At 41.8% G+C, this 22,834-nt stretch overlaps 1 protein-coding gene across 2 annotated transcripts in view; it reads right to left on the bottom strand.

Annotated features, from left to right (window-relative positions):
• Positions 1 to 22,450, bottom strand: part of tnfaip8l3 (tumor necrosis factor, alpha-induced protein 8-like 3) — a 72,095-nt gene extending 49,645 nt beyond the window's left edge. Inside the window, exon 1 of one of the 2 annotated variants that reach the window (XM_073033153.1) lies at positions 21,768 to 22,450. In XM_073033153.1, coding sequence (XP_072889254.1) covers positions 21,768 to 21,813 — 46 coding nt within the window. In that variant the 5' untranslated portion in view covers positions 21,814 to 22,450. The remainder of the gene's footprint in view (positions 1 to 21,767) is intronic. The other variant, XM_073033152.1, reaches the window with a different exon arrangement.
• Between the last annotated feature and the right edge of the window lie 384 nt (positions 22,451 to 22,834).

Genomic DNA, 22,834 nt, shown 5'->3' on the forward strand with positions numbered 1-22,834 from the left:
GGTATGTCGCCAAAGACACTTGCAAATTTCTACAGATGTACCGTGGAAAACATTCTAACTGGCTGTATCACCGTCTGGTATGTGGGGCCACTGCACAGGATCGAAATAAACTAGAAAGTTCAGTCAGCTCCATCATGAGCACTAATCTTGCCAACATCCAGGACATCTTTAAGGAGGGATGCCTCAAAAAGGTGGCGTCGATCATTGAGGGACCCCCATTACGCTGGACATGTGCTCTTCTCATTGCTACCATCAGGGAAAGGTACAGGAGCCTGAAGGAACACACTCAATGACTCAGGAACATCATCTTCCCTTCTGCCATCTGATGGACATTGAGCTCAGGAACACTGCCTCACTATTTTTTGTTTTCTCTTTTTACACTACTTGCAAAATGTAACTAATTTAACTTATTAATTATATTTATATTTATATTCTATTAAGATATTTATACTTCTATATTTTTATTATTATGTGGTGTAATGTACTGTTGGCTCATAACAACAAATTTCATGACATGTGCCAGTGATATTAAATCTGATTCTGAATAAAGCATCACATTAAAAAGTCTTGCCTCTCATGGTTGTGGAGAGACATGATTTTTAAAAAAAAACTTTAACTGAGAATCTCATTCTCTTAGTTTCACAAGTCTTTGTTTAGTCCTACTACACTGTCAAACTCAGTAATTCCTAATTCACTTTACTGAAGTCAACAACATTTAAATTAAAAGCTTCCATATAAAATAAAGACAAAATATCTAACAGTTTGCTATATTGTCTCTTGGCCAGAATTTTAAATTTCCTTGCAGCCATTTTTCTTCATCAATTAACGAAGCTCTATTCAAGTGGAGATAGCAAAGTTGGCTCCTGACCAGAGAATCTGGTTTGATTAATTCTTTCTTTAGTACTTCAGCCAAATTACATCGACTATTTATTCCCAGTTAAAATCCTAAAGGTTGAGCTTTTGCCAAACCTCTCAAGCATTTGGACAACTTAGGAACCCCAGAGTCTTACTTATTCCTTTTAAAGTCAAACAAATATTTAGGTGAATAAATGGGGAGAGAGAAGAGGAGCGTGGCTAAAAAAAAACAACAATGAGTATAACACAAAGTGGAACAAAGCTAAGATAAATCAAGAAATTACTTGGATCATTGGTATTCTTTTGCCATGTCCCAATGGTGTGAATTTAGTTTGTCTCAACATGGAAGGAGATAAGAGTAGAGAATGAAGTGATGACAAAGGCTTTCAGTTTCTCAATAGTCTTCCTTAAAATAGTAAATCTTTTTTATGAAATATTCAATGAATGTCAGTGAACTATTTGAGATTAATATCCTCATCTAATTAATATCCATTCAGGAGGGTTGGACTATGGGGGGGGGGGGTATAAATACCAATGGTCTAGACACACCCAGGCATCATCCCTGAGAAAGCTAGCAGTTTGTCATCGAAACGTTGGTTATGATCGATACCTGTACCCGGCTGGAAACCGGAGAAGTGTTTATTCATCATGTATGCTGGGACAGCACGAGATCCTTTTTCCTCATCTAATTGTTACAAGTATTGGACAATAATCAGGACCATTAGCCTCTTCTGAACCCTAAGTTTAATCGGTGTTGAGGTGGGATCACCATGTCTGGATGTTATACAATGCAGTGTACTTTAGACTTCAATTTGACTTTTAATAGTTCCCTACTTTGGATAAATGAGTAGATATATATATATATATCTTTCTTATTCATTCCTAGTATATTGGATTTGATGGCAGCAATAACATTTACTGACTATCAAGAGAATTATGAACAAAGTGCCGGTGAGCTTGGCCGGCTGATGGTGTAATGGCATCAGCGCTGGACTTCAAGGCAGATGGTCCCAAGTTCAAACCCCGCCGGGTCCCAACCTGGGAAGCAGCAATATCTGTGCAGAAGAAGGGCCTGGTGCCTTGCCATGAAAACCCTGTGGACCCTATGGTCCATGAGGTCATGAAGTGTCGGTCTCGACTTAATGACTGAACAAGAAGAAGAAGAAGAACTGCTATCTTGGAGCATTAGTATTATCTTGTTAAGGATGGTGACCTATTGGGATTGGTAGTTCTATGTCGGGAACGTGTCCGAGGGACTTGGAGTTAGCATTATTCTCAGATTTCTGTTGTTCTAGGTGGTGGGGGTCACTAGGTTGGAAGGTGATGCCAAAGAATTGCCTATAGTAATGTTGTTGATGGTAAACACTGGCAGAGAGAATCAAAATCCAAATCAGGTTGATGATCACTGACATAGGTCATGAAGTTTGTCATTTTGTGGCAGCAATACAGTACAAGACATAAATAAATTACCAAAAGTTATGATAAACACAAATAAATAAAGAGTGCAAAAGAGGAATAGCATTTTGTTTATTGGTTTGTGGACCGTTCAGAAATCTTATGGCAGATGGGAAGAAGCAGTTCCTAAAACAAAGTGTGGGTCCTTCTCCCTGAGAGTAGTAAAGAGAGGAGAACATGTCCCAGGTGGTAAAGGTCCATAATGTGGTAAATATTGAAGGTTGTGAATGAGTATTTTTGCAGCTTCTAAGGTACAAGTAAGAAATTATCTCTTGTTTTCAGTTTCATTCTCCTAGATAGAATCTCAACACACCATCAACAAATTGATGGAGAACTAGCTCCAGAAGTTGGGAATGTCCTTAAATAATTCTATGGACAAGTTTGCAATGCCTTCTTAGCTCAGTTTAATTTCCAGTTTTAGAATTGTAATCTAATTTCTTAAATCACGCAGGTCAAAAATGAGTTCTAGAAATCAGACAAAATCTGGTGAAATGTTTTATTCACACAAGTTGTGGATTAGCCTAATAAATTCTTCCTATTGTAAGTGACCAAAAAAGGCAAGTTCAGAGTGAATCAAGCACTGAGTGGCTATTCAGGTTGGAACGGACTGAAAATAACAAAAATATTTTAAAGGACCTCCCCAGTCAAACAAAAGTTTCCTTGAAGCATTAACTGAATTGAATCCTTGATTCTCAGAAAATGGAATTTGGGACTTGTATGAACAAAAAAAGGGAAATAGCTGAAGGCCAATGCTTGTATGTGAACCAGTGGTGTAGGCAGAGAAGGAACAGCAAGCTTCAGAGAACGTTTCCAAATGGGAGTGAGAGAACCTCAGGAAAAGAGACCTCAATGTTACTCACCACACTAAGTGCTGAAATACTGGAGAGGAAGATGAGAGCATAGATTGAGAAGTGGTTGAGAAATAGATTGGAGCTGGCCCAAGAATGGAAAAAAAACTACAAAAAGCACGGGACACAGCCCGATCCAGCGCAGGTAAAGTCCTCCCCAACGTTGAGAACATCCACATGAAAGCAGCATCCATCTCCAAGAACTCCCACCACCCAGTCCATGCTCTCTTCTTGTTGCTGCCCTCAGGAAGGAGGTTCAGGAGCTTTAGGTCCCACACCATCAGCTTCAGGAACAGTCATGCTCCTGAACTAGTGTGGATAATCTCACTCACCTCAACACCGAACTGATTTCACAATCTATGAACTCACTTTCAAAGACTCTAAAACTCATGTTCTCAGAGTAATTTATTGAATTTATTTATTTTAAAAATTATTATTGTTTCTATTATTTGCACAGTTTGTTTTCTTTTGCACACCGATTGTCAGTCCTTGTGTGCAATTTTTCATTGATTCTATTGTATTTCTTTGTTCTATTGTGAACGCCTGCCAGAGTAGAGTGACTGAGATGATGGTGACATATACAGTGTGCTCTTTGATAATAAATTTACTTTGGACTTTGAACTTTGATAAATGCTTTTGCCTTTCTGAGGTATTATGAATAGCTTAAGGGGAAGGCAATTTATCAAATGGGACGGTCTTCAGCTAAACCAGAATCCCAGAATAACTAGGGCAGTTTATAAATGCTTGGCGAAGGAAAAGGATAGGGCGATCCATTAATTTAAACTGCAAGGTGCGAGAATATCAATGAGGCACTAATAAAGACTACAAGTAGAACATATCTTCAGCCACTATTCAAATCAACAATAGATAATGAGAAGCAAGCAGTGTATAAGGATTTGGTTGCGTTCTAAATAATGTTCCACTTTTCAAATTAATGACTGCATCTGAAAAGGGGAATTTTTGTTCTGAAATAGACCATCAGCAAAGGGATATTGAAGTAATATTCAGCACTTTGACTTTGGACAAGACACTACCTGCTTTCTCCCAGTACGTGGATTGCTACACCAGGGGTAATAGGACTATTGACCTACTGTATGCAAACGTAGAGGAGGCATATAGTGCATCCCCACTGCCTTCATTGGGGAAAGCTGATCACAACCTGGTTTTGTTACAGCCCAGATATAAATCAATTGTGATGAGGCATCCCACTACCACACGCTCTTTTAGGAAGTGGACTCCTGAAGCTGAACAGGCCCTGAGAGACTGCTTCGGTACTACTAACTGGGATGTACTGCAAGGGGGGCTCTGTGGGGGCGTTGAGGAGGTCACTGAATGCACAACGGACTATATTAACTTTTGAGTGGATGCAGTTGTCCCTGTTAGAACTGTTCGCTGCTATCCCAATAATAAGCCCTGGATCACTAGTCACATCAAAGGCCTCCTAAACCAGAAGAAGAGGGCCTTTAAAGATGGTGATTGGTTGGAGCTTAAAAGAGTTCAGAAGGAACTCAGAGTACAGATAAGGGGGGCAAAGGAGCAGTATAGGAGGAAGCTAGAACAAAAGCTGCAGAAAAAAAGCATGAAGGAGGTGTGGGATGGGATGAAGATCATCACCGGATGCAGTGCAAAGCGGGGGGCGAATATAAGTGGAGATGTGGAGAAAGCGAACCAGCTGAACAACTTCTTCAACAGATTCGACAGCTCAATCTCATCCTCACCGCAGAAATCCACACCAGGCTTACTTCCCTCACAGGAAAATAGCCACTCACAGGAGACCTTGCCCACGCCCAGGATTACGGCTGCACAGGTGGAAGGTCAACTGAGGAAGATCTGTACCAGCAAGGCGGCTGGACCGGATGGAGTTTCCCCACGATTACTGAGGGCCTGTGCGACTGAGCTGGGAGAACCACTACAGTGTATCTTCAACATGAGCCTGGAGCAGAGAAGAGTACCCAGACAGTGGAAAACATCCTGTATTGTCCCGGTACCGAAGAAACCACAACCAATGGAGTTGAATGACTTCAGACCTGTTGCCTTGACGTCGCACGTTATGAAGACCATGGAGCGGCTGATAATACAGAATCTGAGGCCACAAACCAGGCACGCCCAGGATCCTCTTCAGTTTGCGTATAAGGAGAAGGTGGGAGTGGAGGATGCTATCACGTATTTGCTGCACAAATCACTCTCTCACCTAGAGGGGGTCAGTTGTGCTGTGAGGATTACATTCCTTGACTTCTCTAGTGCCTTTAACACCATCCAGCCCAAGATCTTAAGGCACAAACTAACGGAGATGGGAGTAGACTCTCACATGGTGGATTGGATAGTGGACTACTTGACAGATAGACCTCAGTATGTGCGGTTGGGAGACTGTAGGTCTGACACGGTGGTCAGCAGCACAGGGGCGCCGCAGGGAACCGTACTCTCTCCGGTCCTGTTCACCCTGTACACATCAGACTTCCAATATAACTCGGAGTCCTGCCATGTGCAGAAGTTCGCTGATGACACGGCTATAGTGGGGTGTGTCAGGAATGGACAGGAGGAGGAGTATAGGAAACTGATACAGGACTTTGTGATATGGTGCAACTCAAACTACCTGCGTCTCAATATCACCAAGACCAAGGAGATGGTGGTGGACTTTAGGAGGTCTAGGCCTCATATGGAGCCAGTGATCATTAATGGAGAATGTGTGGAGCAGGTTAAGACCTACAAGTATCTGGGAGTACAGTTAGATGAGAAGCTAGACTGGACTGCCAACACAGATGCCTTGTGCAGGAAGGCACAGAGTCGACTGTACTTCCTAAGAAGGTTGGCGTCATTCAATGTCTGCAGTGAGATGCTGAAGATGTTCTATAGGTCAGTTGTGGAGAGCGCCCTCTTCTTTGTGGTGGCGTGTTGGGGAGGAAGCATTAAGAAGAGGGACGCCTCACGTCTTAATAAGCTGGTAAGGAAGGCGGGCTCTGTCGTGGGCAAAGTACTGGAGGGTTTAACATCGGTAGCTGAGCGAAGGGCGCTGAGTAGGCTACGGTCAATTATGGATAACTCTGAACATCCTCTACATAGCACCATCCAGAGACAGAGAAGCAGTTTCAGCGACAGGTTACTATCGATGCAATGCTCCTCAGACAGGATGAAGAGGTCAATACTCCCCAATGCCATTAGGCTTTACAATTCTACCGCCAGGACTTAAGAACTTTTTAAAAGCTATTATTAATGCTTTTTGAGATAGTGATTTAGATGCATATCATATTTTTTTACTGAGTTAAGTATTGTATGTAATTAGTTTTGCTACAACAAGTGTATGGGACATTGGAAAAAAAGTTGAATTTCCCCATGGGGATGAATAAAGTATCTATCTATCTATCTATCTATCTATCTATCTATCTATCTATCACTTTGCTCCCAGGAAATTCCTCCTGGTGGAGGTGGAAGAATGCAGCTGGAGGAGCTGACACCTCTCAGCTCCAATCACTGGGGTTCACTTCAGACCCCGCTGATGCCTAAGTGCTGCTTGTACATTGTCCCTGTCACTGCATTGGTTCTCCCCCTACGTGCTCCAGTTTCCTCCCACACCCCGAAGGTGAGTGGTTTGATATGAAAATTTCCCACTGTAACTTGTCCCAAATATGTGGGTGAGTAGGAGAATTTTGGTGGGAGTTGATGGGAATGTGAGGAGAATAAAAAGTTAAGTTTAGTGTTACTGGGTGTTTGATCATTACCATGGACTTGGTGAGCTGAAAAGCTTATGACTCCAAATCATATTTTGTGTTATGATATTCAAAATCATATTGGTTTCTTTGTAATTGCTTTCTTCGTAATTGCACTTACATGCTGGGCCCAGGACAGAACCTCCAAAGTAATAACACTGAGGAACTTAAAATTGCTGACCTTCTCCAATTCAGATCTTCCGATGAGGACTGGCTCGTGGACCTCTGGTTCTCTCCTTCTGAAGTCAATAATTAGCTTCTAGGTCTTGCTGACATAAGCGTAAGAGATTGTTGTTATGGCACACTCAGCCAGATTTTCATCTCCCTCTTTTACGCTGATTCATCACCACCTTTGATTTGGCCTTCAACAGTAGTATCATCAGCAAACTTGAATAAGTCATTGGAGCTATGCTTAGCTATGCAGTCAGAAGTGGAAAGCAAGTAGAGCAGCGGGCTAAGCACACAGCCTAGTGGTGCGCCCGCGCTGATGGAGATCGTGGAGAAAATTTTGTTGCCAATCTGAACTGACTGGGGTCTGCAAGTGAAGAAATCGAGGATCCAATAGTACAAGGAGGTATCAAGACCAAGGTCTTGGAGCTTATTGATTAGATTTGAGGGGGATGATGGTTTTGAATGTTGAGCTGTAGTCGATAAACAGCACCCTGAAGCACGAATCTTTGTTGTCCAGATATTTTCAGAGTTGAGTGAAGAGCCAGTGAGACGGCATCTGCTGTGGACCTGTTGTCCAAGTTGCTTCTCGGGCAGGAGTTGAATGTTTCATCAGTATCCTATCAGGCCACTGCATCGCTGTGGATGTAAGTGCTGCTGGATGGTAGTCATCGAAGAAGGGTTCCACATTGTTCTTAGGTACTGGTATAATTGGAGTCTGCTTGAAGTAGGAGGGTATCTCAGACTGCTGAAGTGAGATTTTAAGGATCCCAGTGAACACTCCAGTCAGTTGATCAGCACAGGTCTTTAGTATTTAGCCAGGTACCCCTTCTGGGATGGATACTTTTGTAAGTTCACCCTCCTGAAGGCTGCTTGTACGATAGCCTCAGAGACTGAAGTCACAGGATCATCGGGGGCTGTGATGGTTCCTCCATGTTGTGGTGGTCAAAGACAGCATAGAAGGATTTGAGCTTACCTGGAAATGCAGCCCTGTTGTTGCCTATGTTGTTTGATTTAACTTTATAAGAGGTGATAGTATTCAATCCCTGCCACAACTATTGAGCATCTTTCATTGTTTCAAGTTCAGTCTGGACTTGGCACCTCACTGTTAGATGGATTTTTGGAGATCATACCTGAACCTCTTGTAACTTTCTTGGTCACCAAGCCTAAATGCCTCTGGACTGGCCTTTAGCAGATTGTGGCTCTCAAGGTTCATCCAGTTTGAGGAAGGCTCTGAATGATGTTGTGGGAACACACTCATCCACAACTGTTTTAATAAAGTCCGTGACAAATACGACGTATTCATTCAGATCCACAAATTAATTCTTGAACACGGCTCAGTCCACTGACTTGAAGCAATCCTGTAACTAATTGTCTGCCTCCTGCAACCACCTCTTTGTTATCCTAATCTCTGGAGTTTTACCCTTTAGCCTCTGTCTGTATGCAGGTAGGAGAAGGACAGCCAGTGATCAGACTTACTGAAATGAGGTCAGGGTTGAAATGAGGTTAAGCATTCTTTATCTTAGCATAACAATGGTCCAGTGTGATACAAATTATATGGTAATTGGGCAGGGTTTTCTTCAGACAAACCCAGTTGAAGTCCCTGACTCTGTTGGGATGGAGTATTCCTTGTTTGGACTGGGCATCATGCAGTATCTCAAGCACTTGATTATAGTTGGTCATTGGTCGTAAGTAAATAGCGGTCAGGATTATGGGGCAGAACTCACTAGGTAAATGGAATGGATGGCATTTGACCATTATGTTTTCAAGGTTGGAGGAACACAAAGCACACTGGTGGAGCAAATTAAGAGAATTATATATTTTCTAATTACAAAGGACTTGACAAGGAAACATTTCATCCAGACATTGAGTTCTAAAGGCAGAATATTTGCTTACATCTCTTGAATACTGAAAACCCATTGGTATCCAAATATACAGGTATCTTGTTGGTTCTTTGGTGGAATATTGTAAAAACTGCTTTACCCTTTCTATTCTAAGCACAAGAAATCCTGCAGAAGCTGGAAGTCTAGAGTAACGAACAAAATGCTGGAGGAACTCAGTTGGTCAGGCAGCATCTATGGAAGGGAATACAGATTTGATGTTTCTGGCCAAGACTTGATGAAGGGTCTTTGCCCGAGATGCCAACTCTTTATTCTTTTCTATAGATGCTCCTTGACCTTCTGAGTTCCTCCTGCATTTTGTCTTTTTTCTATTTCTCTTTTGCATGGTGCTCACCCCAGTTCAAAATTGATGGTTAAAGCCTGATGCACAAACATTTTAGATACATGTTTGAAAATTCATGTACAATAATAGTGTTTCTTTTACTTGGCCACTTGACATATTGAACACTGAAGAGAATCTGTGAACTTGACTTTATGCCTGTAAGCTGAGTGGGTGATTTGACTCCATATCACAATATTGTGAAATGTTTTGCTTTCTGTCTATTGTGTTAAACACATTGCAACCAGATGGAGCTGATCAGGACTCCTTCATCACTGAAACATCTCCTTGATAATCTCATTTGACACAGCATAGCTTAGTAAATGACTGCATTAAGGGGCAGTTCATTACCAATATGGAGTTTGACAAAGCCATTCTTCAAACTGCTTTGTACAGGTAAGTCTAGGCTGATAGGGGAATATCATTGAAACATATTGAATATTGAAAGGCCTAGATAGAGTGGACTTGGAGCACATGTTTCTTATAGAGCGGGAGTCTAGGACCAGAGGGCACAGCCTCAGAGTAGAAGGACAACCCTTTGGAACAGAAATGAGGAGGGATTTGTTTAGCCAGAGGATGTTGAATCTGTGAAATTCATTGCCACAGGTGACTGTGGAGCACGAGTCACAAGGTACATTTAAAGTGGAGATTGACTGGTTCTTGACTAGTAAGGATGTCAAATGTAATGGGCAGAAGATAGGAGAATAGGGGTGAGGGGGGATAATTAATCAGCTATGATAGAATGGTGGAGCAAACTGGATAGGCTGAATGGTCTAATTCTGCTCCTATGCCTTATTATCTTGTATGGTCTTATAAGTCACAGGCAGTTGACAGCAGCACAAAAATAAATTCACAGAAAAAAAACAGACCAGTCCATTGGTAACTTAATCCTCATGTCGAGGGTGAAAAAATTTTAAAAATCTTTTACTCCACATCTGAACAAAACCCAAGTTGAATATACACACAATCACAGCACCATGAACACATAGCATGCGTCTAGATTCTAACACGAGACTTAATAACAGGGCCAGGATGTCGGAATTTTGCCAACATAATCAAACTTGGAGACGTGGATCATGACAAAAAACACATGAAAACCTTGGAGACATTTACGTGAAAATTGGACACAGCAATAAGTGGACAGGGAATGAAAATCAGAAACAGCAGATGTTGCAAATCTGAAATAAAAACAGAATTATCTGGAAACACAGTGGGTTAGACAACATCTGTGAAAACATTAACTCTTTCTTCATCTACGGATGCTGCCTAACCCTTTGGGTGTTTTTATTTTATATTAAAACACAGGTTTCATATGCAAAAATGTTGGGCTGACCTTCTTCATTTGAAGTTAACACAGTTATTACCTCAAAGGTCCATTTATTATCAAAGTATATAACTGAGATTCTTCTTCTCCAGATAGCCAGAAAAGCCAACAAAAAAGAACGATAACATGATCATCAATCTCTCAAACCCCCCCTTTGCTTTATAAACTGCAACAAAAACATCGACACCCAAACTCGTCTCTCCCCTCCCACATGAAATGCAAAAACAACCTTGGACTCCAAATCCCCTCTCCCCACACACTGAAGCTAACAAAAAAATACAACAAGAACGTCAGGACCCCTCCCCTACACGAAACACCACTAGAACATCAAACCCCCAAATACCCCTGTCCCACATGAAAAAAATCAATTTGTTTTTACTCTAAACTTCACGCACATCCTCTGGCTATAATAAAAATGTTGCAAGGCTTAATCAAAGAAATATTTTCCAAGATATCTTCAAATGAGTTAACAATGCATAAAATATTTATACTACATTACACTTTCTGAAACCCAATTCATTTCTAAGCAATGGATCCAGATGTTTCTAGTGAAACAGAGAAGTTTATTTATGAACATTTAAATCCCTTGGAAACTGAATGAAGTGAGGCATGTGGTTTATAGTCACCAAGCATCACTGGAATTTATATTTTGTTTAATGTTCCTGAAATACCATGGGGCTTAGTTGTGATCTGAGCAATAAACTGCTTGTGTTAAGGTGCATGGAGCATATTGGAGCCTGTTCAGCCCATTTATGGTATAGTATGACTGTTGCTATTGTGTAGTATCTGCTGTTTGGTCCATTTCCCAGTTTCACAAATATACCCCAGTCTTGCCCAATCTACTGCAATCTTAACTAGGATTACTTTTTAAGGTTTTACCACTTAAGTCAAGACCCCCACTACAGTATCCAAGCACAAATTATGTCTTATGTCATGTGAAGAGGATAGCCATTCTGACCTGTCCTTCTCAACTTGTATTCGGTGTTTGGCAGAGTGTTCATGTAATCTGGTTCCAATCTTATATATTCAGTTGTAGCTTTAAAATATCTACAAGGGATTTTCTTTCCAATCCTGCACCATTAATTTGGGAAGCACTTTCCATTTCTCATCTGTGCTCTCCTCCTACATCATAAAAAGACTCTACAACTCATGTTCTTTGTATTATTTATTAGCTTATTTATTATTATTATTAGTTTCTTTGTATTTGCACAGTTCGTCTTCCTTTGCACATTGTTCATGGATTTTTTTTCATTGATTGTTCTATCATTCCATTTTGATTGCCTACAAGAAAATGAATCTCAGGGTAGAATACATTGACATATACATACTTTCCTAATAAATTTACTTTGAGTTTTGAAATTTTGCAACTCCAGTTCCCTGGTGCTCACTAACAAATTTGCATCTCAGTTCCATCTCCATCATTTCCATCAACCCTCCCACTCTTCTGCAATTGGCCAGCATTCAGTACCGGATAGGCAGCAACTGGCTCCAATTTGATTGAGTAGAATGAGAGCATCATCAACACCTTCAGTCCATAACCACCACCTCCTACCCTCTCACCAGGGTGCGTCTGAAACTGAACAAGGCCTCTTGACCTTCGACCCCAAGGACTGCAGGCCACATATGTGGCACCTTCACACTGTGATATGTTTTGCTCCTAACTTAGCTCAGCCACTGCTGAAATCTCCAATTACATCCTTGTTACATATAGCCCAGTATTATGCTCAAGAGATTTGAGGTCATCCAGAAATATATTGTCTTGTCCTCCCTCATATTGGCCCGTTCACCCATCACTCCTGATTTCACCGGTCCAACATTGCTTCTACTTAACTGATGGTTCAAATTTAATTTCTTATGTTTGCTTCCAGTTTGTCCAGGATCTCACCTCTCCTTTGTAATCTCCTCCAACATTAATTTCTGAGATTTTGAAAAATATTCACTGATGGGATTTGCTGTATATTATTGATATGGGCCATCAACCTAACTGCCCTTGAACTAAATGGTTTGCACAGCTATTCCAACATGTAGTCAAGAGTCAACCAGCTGGTGTGGGTCTGGAGTCACGCATAGCCCCAACCAGGTAACATCACCAGACAGTCCTTCCAGGTGAGGCAACACTTCACCTGTGAGTCTGCTGGAGTTGTCTATTGCATCCGGTGCTCCCGGTGCGGCCTCCTCTACATCAGTGAGACCCGACGCAGATTGGGGGACCTCTTCATCGAGCACCTACGCTCCGTCCGTCACAATAGACAGGACCTCCCGGTTGCCACCCACTTCAACTCTGCCTCTCATTCCCATCTAGATATGTCCATACATGGCCTCCTCTATTGCTATGATGAGGTAAAACTCAGGTTGGAGGAGCAACACCTCATCAACCATCTGGGTAGCCTCCAGCCTGGTGGTATGAACATTGAATTCTCCAATTTCCAGTAACTCCCTCCCCCTTCCCCTATCCTAGGTCCCTCTCTGCCCCTATCCCCTTTCAACTTTCTGCTTCTTTATCTCTACAGTTCTTTCATGCTTATCCCCTCCCCCTCCCCCTTTATCTTTCCTCTGATTGGTGTTCCACCTGGCACCTCTAGACCCTACCCCCTCCCCTATCTCTATTACTGGGCTTCGGCCCTCTCCTCCCCCCCATTCCTGATGAAGGGTCTCGGCCTGAAACGTTGGCTACTCTTTTCTCACGGATGCTGCCTGACCTGCTGAGTTCTTCCAGCATTGTGTACGTATTCTAACATCAACAACTATCCTTTCCAGGGCGGGGGGAAGGGGGTGCATGTGTTGAACAGGCCATGTGAACTTTAGTAACAATCTAGCAATTTCTTTTTATTTCAAATTTAAATAAATTTATTTCTTCTAATTGCCACGGTTGGATTTGATTTTTTGCCTGGAATCATGAAGCAAGACCTACAGGTTATTAGCTGAGTAACACCACTAGTCCAAACCCAATCATCAAATCACAATTCAGAACAATTCATTTATATATATTTCATTTTGTAAGTTATAGTGTATTTTATGCATTACACCACACTGCTGCTGCAAAACGACAAATTTCATGACATACGTCAGTGATAATAAACTTGATTTTGATACTCCAGCTTTGACAGCCTCACCTTCTGATGCAAGCTCACCTGGAGAATTTGCATCACAAGGTGGGGCTTCTAGAACTCTCTCTCTAAAACTCTCAGTTCCTTCTCCTCATTTGCCTTCATTAATTCTCCCACAAAATATGTTTCCTTCTCCTCATATCCAAATTTGTCTCAGTGTTGAACTCATGGTTATGTTGCTGTGAAATGTGTGGGAACATTAAGTTAAAATGGTGTGTAAACATAATATGTTGTTTGAGTTGCTGTTTCATATGTTCAGTAAATGTTGGTTTAATCATCAGAGTAACAAGTTGGAGGAAAAGTCTTCCCACTGCCTGTAGAACTACACTCAGTCAACCAACGTCAGTAAAGCAGAATATCGGCTTGTTATTCCTGTGGTGTTTGTGAGAATTTGCTGTGTAGTAATAGGGTGCTGCATTCACCCCATTATGACAGTGTCCCACCAGCTGACCCCTTCAGGAACTTACTTCCCCACCTGTACAGAGTCGGGCATCCCCACAGTGGCTTCATCAGCTACCTCAAAACCATTGAAGTGGAATGAAAGTAAGTCATCCTCAATCACTGATGAGAGGGCATGTAGAGGTGAGATATATTAGTTAGTTGAATGGTGTCATAGCAACATCAGTAAGACCAAAGAACTGACTGTGGATTTCAGAAAGGGTAAGATGAGGGAACACACACCAGTCACCATAAAGGGACAGAAGCGGCAATTTCAAGTTCCTGGATGTCCACATCTCTGAGTATCTATCTTGGGCCCAATATACTGATGCAGCTACAAAGAAGACACAGCACTGGCTAAATTTCATTAGGAGTTTGAGGACATTTGTTATGTTACCAAAGACACTTGCAAACTTCTACAGCGAGCATTCTAACTGGCTGCAACAGTCTGTATGTGGTGAGGTGAGGGGGCTATTGCGCAGGATCGAAATAAGCTGCAGAGAGTTGCAAACAGTCAACTCCATCGTGGGCACTAGATTCCACAGTATCCAGGACATCGCCAAGGAGTGATGCCTCAAAAAGGCAGCATCTGTCATTAAAGACCCTCATCACCCAGGTCATGCCTTGTTCTCATTGCTACGATCAGGAAGGAGGTATGGAAGCCCGAAGGCACACACTCAACAATGTAGGAGCAGCTTCTTCCCCTCTGCCATCCAGTTTCTGAATGGGCATTGAACCCATGGACACTACCTCACTAAACTACTTTTTTATTTTTATTTTTGCACTACTTATTTAACTATTAAATATATGTACATAATAGAAAAACATAAATTACAGTAGGTGTATTGATGCACCATCAATAACTCACGCTGAGACTTAGGAAGTGAGATATCGGCTTTTATTGACTGAAGAACAACACTACATCCTGGGAAAATGAAGGAGAGCAGCAGACCACAGTCGCCTTTATACAGGGGTCTGTGGGAGGAGCCACAGGAGCAGTCAGACAGGTATATCTAGTTCACCACATGTATATATACTGTACAGTAAGTGTACTGTAATTATGTTTTTTCTACTATTATGTATTACATTGTAATTCTGTCGCAAATAAAAGTTTAACAACATTATTCTGGTGATATTAAACCTGAGTCTGATTCCCAAGGGACTGCCTAAGCCAATGGATCTGCGGAACTGTGTTTGGAAAATTATTCACTGGCCTCAAGATGCTTTGGAAGATCCTGAACTTGTGAAGAGCGTTGCGCAAATACAACTCTTCCACTTATTTAATTTTCTCTTCTCAATGACAGGATAGAGGTAAAACGAGCTGGCAGAAAATGGTAGTGCCCAGTGATACCAGCTGAACTTGTTTAGGGACTGTGACACGATTCCTCCTCAAGACAGGGAAGGAGATTACTTCAATGACGGTTTCACAACTCAAGTGGCTCAGAGAGCAGAGCCCGGAAATGACCACAGCCAGCAGCTAAACAAACTATGAAGCCAAAGTAATGAATTAAATAGGTAGGGTACAATTCATTGACGTAATCAAACAGTATGTTCAGTGCTATCAAATGCTGACTCATTTCTATGCAACTCTCCATGCCTCCAAATGTATAGCTCTCAAAAATGTGACTGAACAGTAGTAGAAAGTTTAAAGTAAATTCTTTATCAAAGTGCACACGTGTCCGCAATATACTGCCCTGAGATTCCTTTTCTTGCAGGCATTCACAGTAGGACAAAGAAATATAGTAGAATTAATGAAAAACTACACACAAAGACGGACAAGCAACCAACATGCAGAAGAAGACAATCTGTGCAAATACAAAAAGCTATAATAAATGAATAAGTAAATAAATAATGCTGAGAACATGAGTCGTAGAGTCCTTGAAAGTGAGTCCATAGGTTGTGGAATCAGTTCAGAGTTGAGGTGAGTGAAGTTATCCACGCTGGTTCAGGAGCCTGATGGTTGAGGGGTAATAACTGTTCCTGGACCTGGTGGTGTGGGACCCAAGGATCCTGTACCTCCTTCCCGATGGCAGCAGTGAGAAGAGAGCATGACCTGGATGGTGGGCACCTTGATGATGGATGCTGCTTTCTTGTGGCAGCACTCTTGTGGATGTGCTTAGTGGCAGGGAGGGCTTTGTCTGTGTTAGACTGGGCTATGTCCACTAATTTTTGGAGGCTTTTCTGTTCTTGGGCATTGGCGTTTCCATTCCATGCCATGATGCAAATAGTCAGAAACTCTCCACTATACATCTATAGAAGTCTGTCAAAATTTTAGATGATATGCAACTCCTTTACCCTGGGTGGTGTGAAATACCAGAGCTGAAACTGGTCTTTGTGACTTTGACATCAACATGTCACAGACATTACTTGCATTTATCTAGGACCTTGTAACAGCATTCTAAAATTCCTCACAAGTATCGCAGGAATTCCTCGCAGACAGGTTTACGATCTTACATGCAATTAGGCCAGCGGCCTCTCAGAGCAGCTGCAGAGTTTCTGGCATCACGGCTGGTTTCAATGCAGAGCAAAGGAGGAAAGTGCTTGGGTGAGCAGTAAGGGTGGGAGACGGTGCTCCTGTGGCAGAGAATGAGGCTCCAGAATAGCCTTTGCCAGGGTTAGGGATGTTTTAAAATCGGCCACAGAATCTTCTGAGCTGAAAGGGGGCAGGTGGCGTTGGGGGAGGGCAGAGCAGGAGAGGGAGGACAGTCAAAGATCGCACCACAATCTTTGTTTTCATGTTAGTGCTAAGAAAACAAAGGTAGAAAGAGGGTGATGCACCATCAATAACTGGGAGACGGGAGGGAAACGATAGGCTTTTATTAGCTGCAAGAGACCACCACACAACATCCTGGAGACTGAGGAGGGAGCAGTGCCTCCAATCGCCTTTATACAGGGGTCTGTGGGAGGAGCCACAGGAGCAGTCAGCGGGGGGGCATGTCCAGACAGGTATATGTAGTTCACCACAGAGGGATAGGGTCCTGCAGCGTGAGTTTAGGGGGGGGTTAGACAGAGGGCTGTGAAGCAGAATCTCTTGGCTCACAATCTCAGGATCGCGCTGGTGAAGGTAAAAATAGGAGAGGGCAGATGAATACGTCACTACAGAACTGATATATTAAGGAGTGTGTAAGTAGTTAATTCATTGGAATCATGTCTGGATATCCTTCATGTCTTTAGCAGAAAGATACAGATGTGTGGATCACACTGCCAGGGGTGGCAATAAAGGCAGATAGATTAGGGACATTTAGGAAACTGTTACATAAACACATGGATGATAGAAAAATGGAGGGTTATGTAGAAAAGGTTAGATTGATCTTAGAGTAAGTCATAAGGCTGGCACAAGGACCTGTACTGTGCTTTCGTGTTCTATGTCCTATGTGAAATAAAGGCATACTGGAATAGGAGACATTGTCAGCATTGTCCGCTTGCACAGGCAAGCACTGTGATTAAACATCATTGGGTAATTTTCTAAAAATACAACGTTCCCAGATATATTTGATCCTGAAGTTCTGAATGCAGAGATATATCAGCTTTCTTAACAACTTCAATAATGCAATAATTAGGACTTTTATTTCAGCCAGCAAACACAAACCAAGTTACTAAACTATCAAAATTGTCACAATTAAAAATCTGTTTCTGTCAGAATGAAGTGCATAAAAATCTGGGAAGGATCTGGAGCAGGTGCAGCAGAGGGGGGTCAATGGGCCTTTTATCCTCCATGTTAAAGATGGACCAGATTGCCAGTAAATGGGAAGGGGACCAATATCCTGCAAGGAAGTTTCATCACCCTATTTTGGAGAGTTTGATCTAATTTGGCAGGGTGGGGGGAGGGGGAAGGTGTTGGGGTGCACAGTGACAGAGCAGCAGAAGGAGAGAAAAAGGTGAAAGGTTAGTCAAGCAAGTCCATGGTAGGCCGGTCGGTCCAAGGTGAGATGGCAAATTGGTTCCAATATTAGTCTTTGATAAGAGTCCTGGAAAGTGATGGAAGTATATTGGAAGTTTGTAACCTGTTGTGTCCTACAGGAATGGTGCTGACACTCTCGTTTGTAATATACAGTGGATCCTGGTTAACTGGCCCATTGGTTAATTGGGCATCAGCTTATTTTGGACTATTCTTCAAGAGCAAAAGTTAACCAAGAAATTAGCCTTGATTCCCTTAGTTTATTTGGGACATTATTTTGCTTAATTGAGACAGGACACTATTGCTTAACAGTCAACTGCACTTGTGTGGTCTGAGACACCATACATTGCTTAGAGAAAACCATTTTTAGATAGCATCAGTTGCGGTGTTTGTGTTCAAAAAGCAGTGATTTTTGTCACTGATAACTGGTGAGAAGTAAGCAGTAAGACAATTCTGAATCATTTTGTGAGGCTTGGAGATGCCAGAACCGGCTGGGAGTGAGAGTGAAACGATTTTACTACTTCAAGTTAGGAGCTACAAAGAATTTGAAGGTATCGGCAATCGCTTGACTGTTACAATAAAAATGAAGATTTGGAGTCTGCGATCGGCAAAAGTATTTTACGAAGGCAGTCCATTATCTGCATTAGGTGTGTGCTGGCTTTGTTCGTTTACGGTCAGTCAAAGGAACACGGCAGCATACACTGGATGAGTTCCCCATTGATAACTATTAAGAACTAATATAGTTTTATAGCACTGTAGGAGCACAGATAGTATTCTAATTTGTTCAGTATTTCATTTAAATACACAATTTGTTATTCAGTTAAATGGTAGTTTGTCTTTTTAATACCTTTTTAACTATCCTCATAAAAACTCTGGCTAATTGGGCCAGAATGTACTGGTCCTGGTGCGTCCCAATTAAAAAGAACCCCCAATATTAACAACTTGGCTGTGAGTGTAGAAGGCATGATTGGTAATTTAATAGTGTTGTAGGTAGTGAGAAAGGTTGCCGAAGGCGCAGCAGAGCATAGATCTGATGAGAGGTTGGGTGGAGAGTTTGCAGATGGAATTTAATACTAACATGGGTGAGATGATGCATTTTAATAGGTCATACAGGATGTATACAGTAAATGACAGGGTGCTAAGGATTGCTTATAAACAGAAGGACTTTGGGGTTCAAGCCTAGCATTCCCTGAATGTAGTGACGTATGTAGATGGGTTGGTGAAAGAGGCATACAATATACTTGCCTTCACGGATTGGAGCAGAGAATATACAAGTTAGAACATAAAGTTGCAATTTTACAAAACCCTGGGTAGATTGCATTTGGAGTATTATAAGTAGTTCTGTTAGCTACACTATAGGAAGGAATAAGATGGGCTGTAAAGGGTACAGAACAGATTCACTAGGACATTGGCTGGATTAGAGAACATTAGTCATGTGGAGAGATTGGATCATCTGGGCTTGTTTCCCTGCAGTGAACATTGAGGGGTGACCTGAAAGAGTTATATACACAAAGATAGGGTGGACAGACAAACATTTTACCCTGAGATGGGGATCAAATACAAGGAGGCACAGGGGTAATGTGAGAGAAAAGAGTTGGAAAGGAGATTTGAGTGAATTTTTTTTTTTTAGCCATGGGGTAATTGATATCCAGAACTCACTACTGGTGCAGGTGGTGGAGTCAGATGTTATCACTACAATTAAGACATTTAGACTGCCACTTGCAAAGGCAAGGTGTAAGATATAGGAGCAGAATTCTTTATTCAGCCCATCATGTCTGCTGCACCGTTCCATCATGGCAGATTTATTATCCCTCTCAACCCCATTCCCCTGCCTTCTGCCCCACAGCCTCTGATGCCGGCTAATCAAGAACCTGTCAACCTTCACTTTAAATATTCCCGATGACATGGCCTCCGCAGAGACCTGTGGCAATGACTTAACCACTCACTGGCTAATAAAAAAAAACCTCCTCTTTGCTTCAAAAGGGATATCCTTTTATTCTGAGCCTGTGCCTTCTGGTCCCAGACTCTCCCACTAATGGAAACATCCTCTCCACGTCCACTGTATCTCAGCCTTTCAATATTTGATAAGTTTCAATGAGATTTTCCTCTCATTCTTCTCAGAATCAGAATCAGGTTTTGTGGCAGCAGTCCATTGCAATACATAACAATAAAAACTGTGAATTAGAGGAAATACGTATAAGAGTGAGTGTGTGTGTGTGTGTGTGTGTGTGTGTGTGTGTTTTCTATCTGTATGTGGGCCGATCGGTGGTGCTGTGGTATCAGCACTGGACTTTCAGGCAGATGGTCCTGAGTTCGAATCTGGCCAGGTCTCAAACTGAGCAGCAGCGATATCTGTATGAGTTGTTGTCAACTCATGGCGATCACTATGGATAGTAGTGAGGTAGAATTTATGAGTTCATGTCCATTCAATCTACAGAAGAATAAAAAGAAGCATAGAAAGATATGGTCCTAATGCTGGCAAGTAGGGCCCATTTTATGTGCTCTAAATTAACTTCTGTGACCTTACAATATCAATGAGTCTGGATTAATCAACAAGAGTTTGTCAGCCAAGTAAAAAGTAAAAGAGGGACACAAGTGAGCCAAGCTTTCTCCCTCTTGTTGGAAGTGCACAATCATATGCTTGTTTTGGACAGCCATCCAGTTTTCCGTGTGCAGGAAGTGACAGTTGACTCAGGTTCATCTGTTCACACCAGCTAGCACTGTCACTGATTTCCAGCTGGTGTAAAGCTGGTATCCGGGAGATCAGAGTTTGTTTACTGGGGACTAAGGTCGCAAAAATTACCATTTTCATCATGAATCAGCAGAGATGATTCAAACAAATAAAGATGACCGAGACTGTTATTCTGCCAGCTGGCAAGCAAGTGTTAACTTCAGAAATATTTGCTCATTAACACAAAGGCCGGAAATCCTGGGTTTTTCCAAAAGGCATTAACACATTTTACGATAGATATTGACGTGGAGTGGAAAAGTTTCCGACATTTGATGCCTGCTTAAAAAATATATACAAGCTCTGTGTGTTTCCTCGCGGTTTACTCACGCACCCCCATCCTACACCTAACATTTTCACCTCCACCCCACCCCTCCTCTTCCTGTCCACCCTGTTACTGTTCACCAATAAACAGATCAACTTGCCTGCCCATAGTGATATTTTGTACGACACTATGAATCAAGAGCCCCTTTGAGGAAATTTAGCCTGCACCTACAAAAATATGAACTGTTTTATACAGATGTGAAACAGGTTTTGTCTTTTATTCCATGCATGAATGAATTCAATAGCACTGAAACGGAAATAAATCCAGCTGAAGTTGGAACTTCTCCACATTTGTGAAATGAAAAGTAGATAAAAAAATATTTTTTTTATGAAGTACTTGTCTGGGTCTACTTCCAACGAATTTGGGCCGACTCTGTTTTTGGCTGGTTTGATAGACACTTCTGGAGAACAGCATGCAATACTAATCAGAAGTTAAGAAATAAAAAGCACAAATAACAGGCTGTACTCGAAATGCCGCACCATTCTAAAAGCTTCCCCGAAAGAGCTGGTTGCATTTTTTCTGTGTACTCTTCGGTTACTTTAGAAACAGAAGTGGTATACGTTTTGTCTAATGAAGCAAACAAAATAGGAAAAGCTTATTTAAAGGAGCTTCAATTGTCTTCGAGTGCCACACAACAGGTACTCACATCTAATGTAGTTTCATGAAATACTTTCCTATAGATATTAAAAAAACTTACCTGAAGACATATCTCCTTCACTTAGTTCTCCAGATTCTGAATCCATTTCTCTTCTAATCCTTCTCAGTCACTAGTTGCCGACTACTTAAAGTGAACTCTTTAGTACAGTGGCTGCTGCATTCAGACAGAACCACCACTGTAACTTAGAAGCAGATTGATCCTAAAGTGAGTCAGCGTTGAGCTCGGATGCCTCTCAGCTCTGCTTCATCATCTCTCCCCTCTTTTTTTTAAGCACAGCGCAGTGACTGGGCAGCCGGGCGATTGGCTATGACGTCTGACTGAAAACCATTCTCCAAAGGGACTGTTCGATGTGAAGGAAACTAATTTGAAACACAGAACTGCTTAAATTCCTCTCACACAGACTGTATATGAATAACAAGGATCCTAACAATTGAGCACGAGGCTGCTTAAAGAAATAATGCAAGCTGACTAAATGATTAATAAAGTGATAGTCCTGGGAGTCCAGCTGTTCCCTGGATTAGTTTAGCACTCACTGTTAACAGCTAATAAGCTTCAGTTATATTTCTTCATAAGCCTTCAAAATAGCTCTGGAATTATTATGAGCAAATTCTTCACTGTTGCAGAATCTGTATTCAAATCATCGTTAAAAGCAGTAGACAGTGGACCACTGAGCCTGCATAATAAGATGAGGCTCGTATTTTCAGAGCAGCTGCATTTAAGTCTAGTAAAGTCTGATTTTTCTATTCGATTCAGCTAAACTACAAAAAAAATTGGCACACTTTTTTGTTCCACTAAACTGCTCTGAAGAGAGAGAGAAAAAAATGGTATTTGTGAGTCACTTCCCCTGTCTGTGCCATCGTTCATTAGAGTGCGATCGCTTCTGCACCGAGAGAAGATGGTACAGGCTGTACTATTTTGACACCAGGCCAAATACTGTGGGGGTTTTTTTTGCCAAATCTTTTCTGATGCAAGACCATGGGATTTGATGCATCTATGCTTTTAATTCCTGATCCGTAAATAAGTTGCTTATTGAAGAGTTATTTTCCGGCAGCTCCCTCGGAATTTAGGAAACAGTTCAGCGTCTGTTATTACTTAACAGCAAGGGG

This window comes from Hemitrygon akajei, chromosome 30 (genome assembly GCF_048418815.1).
Source record: "Hemitrygon akajei chromosome 30, sHemAka1.3, whole genome shotgun sequence".
In the NCBI taxonomy this organism is placed as follows: Eukaryota; Metazoa; Chordata; class Chondrichthyes; order Myliobatiformes; family Dasyatidae; genus Hemitrygon; species Hemitrygon akajei.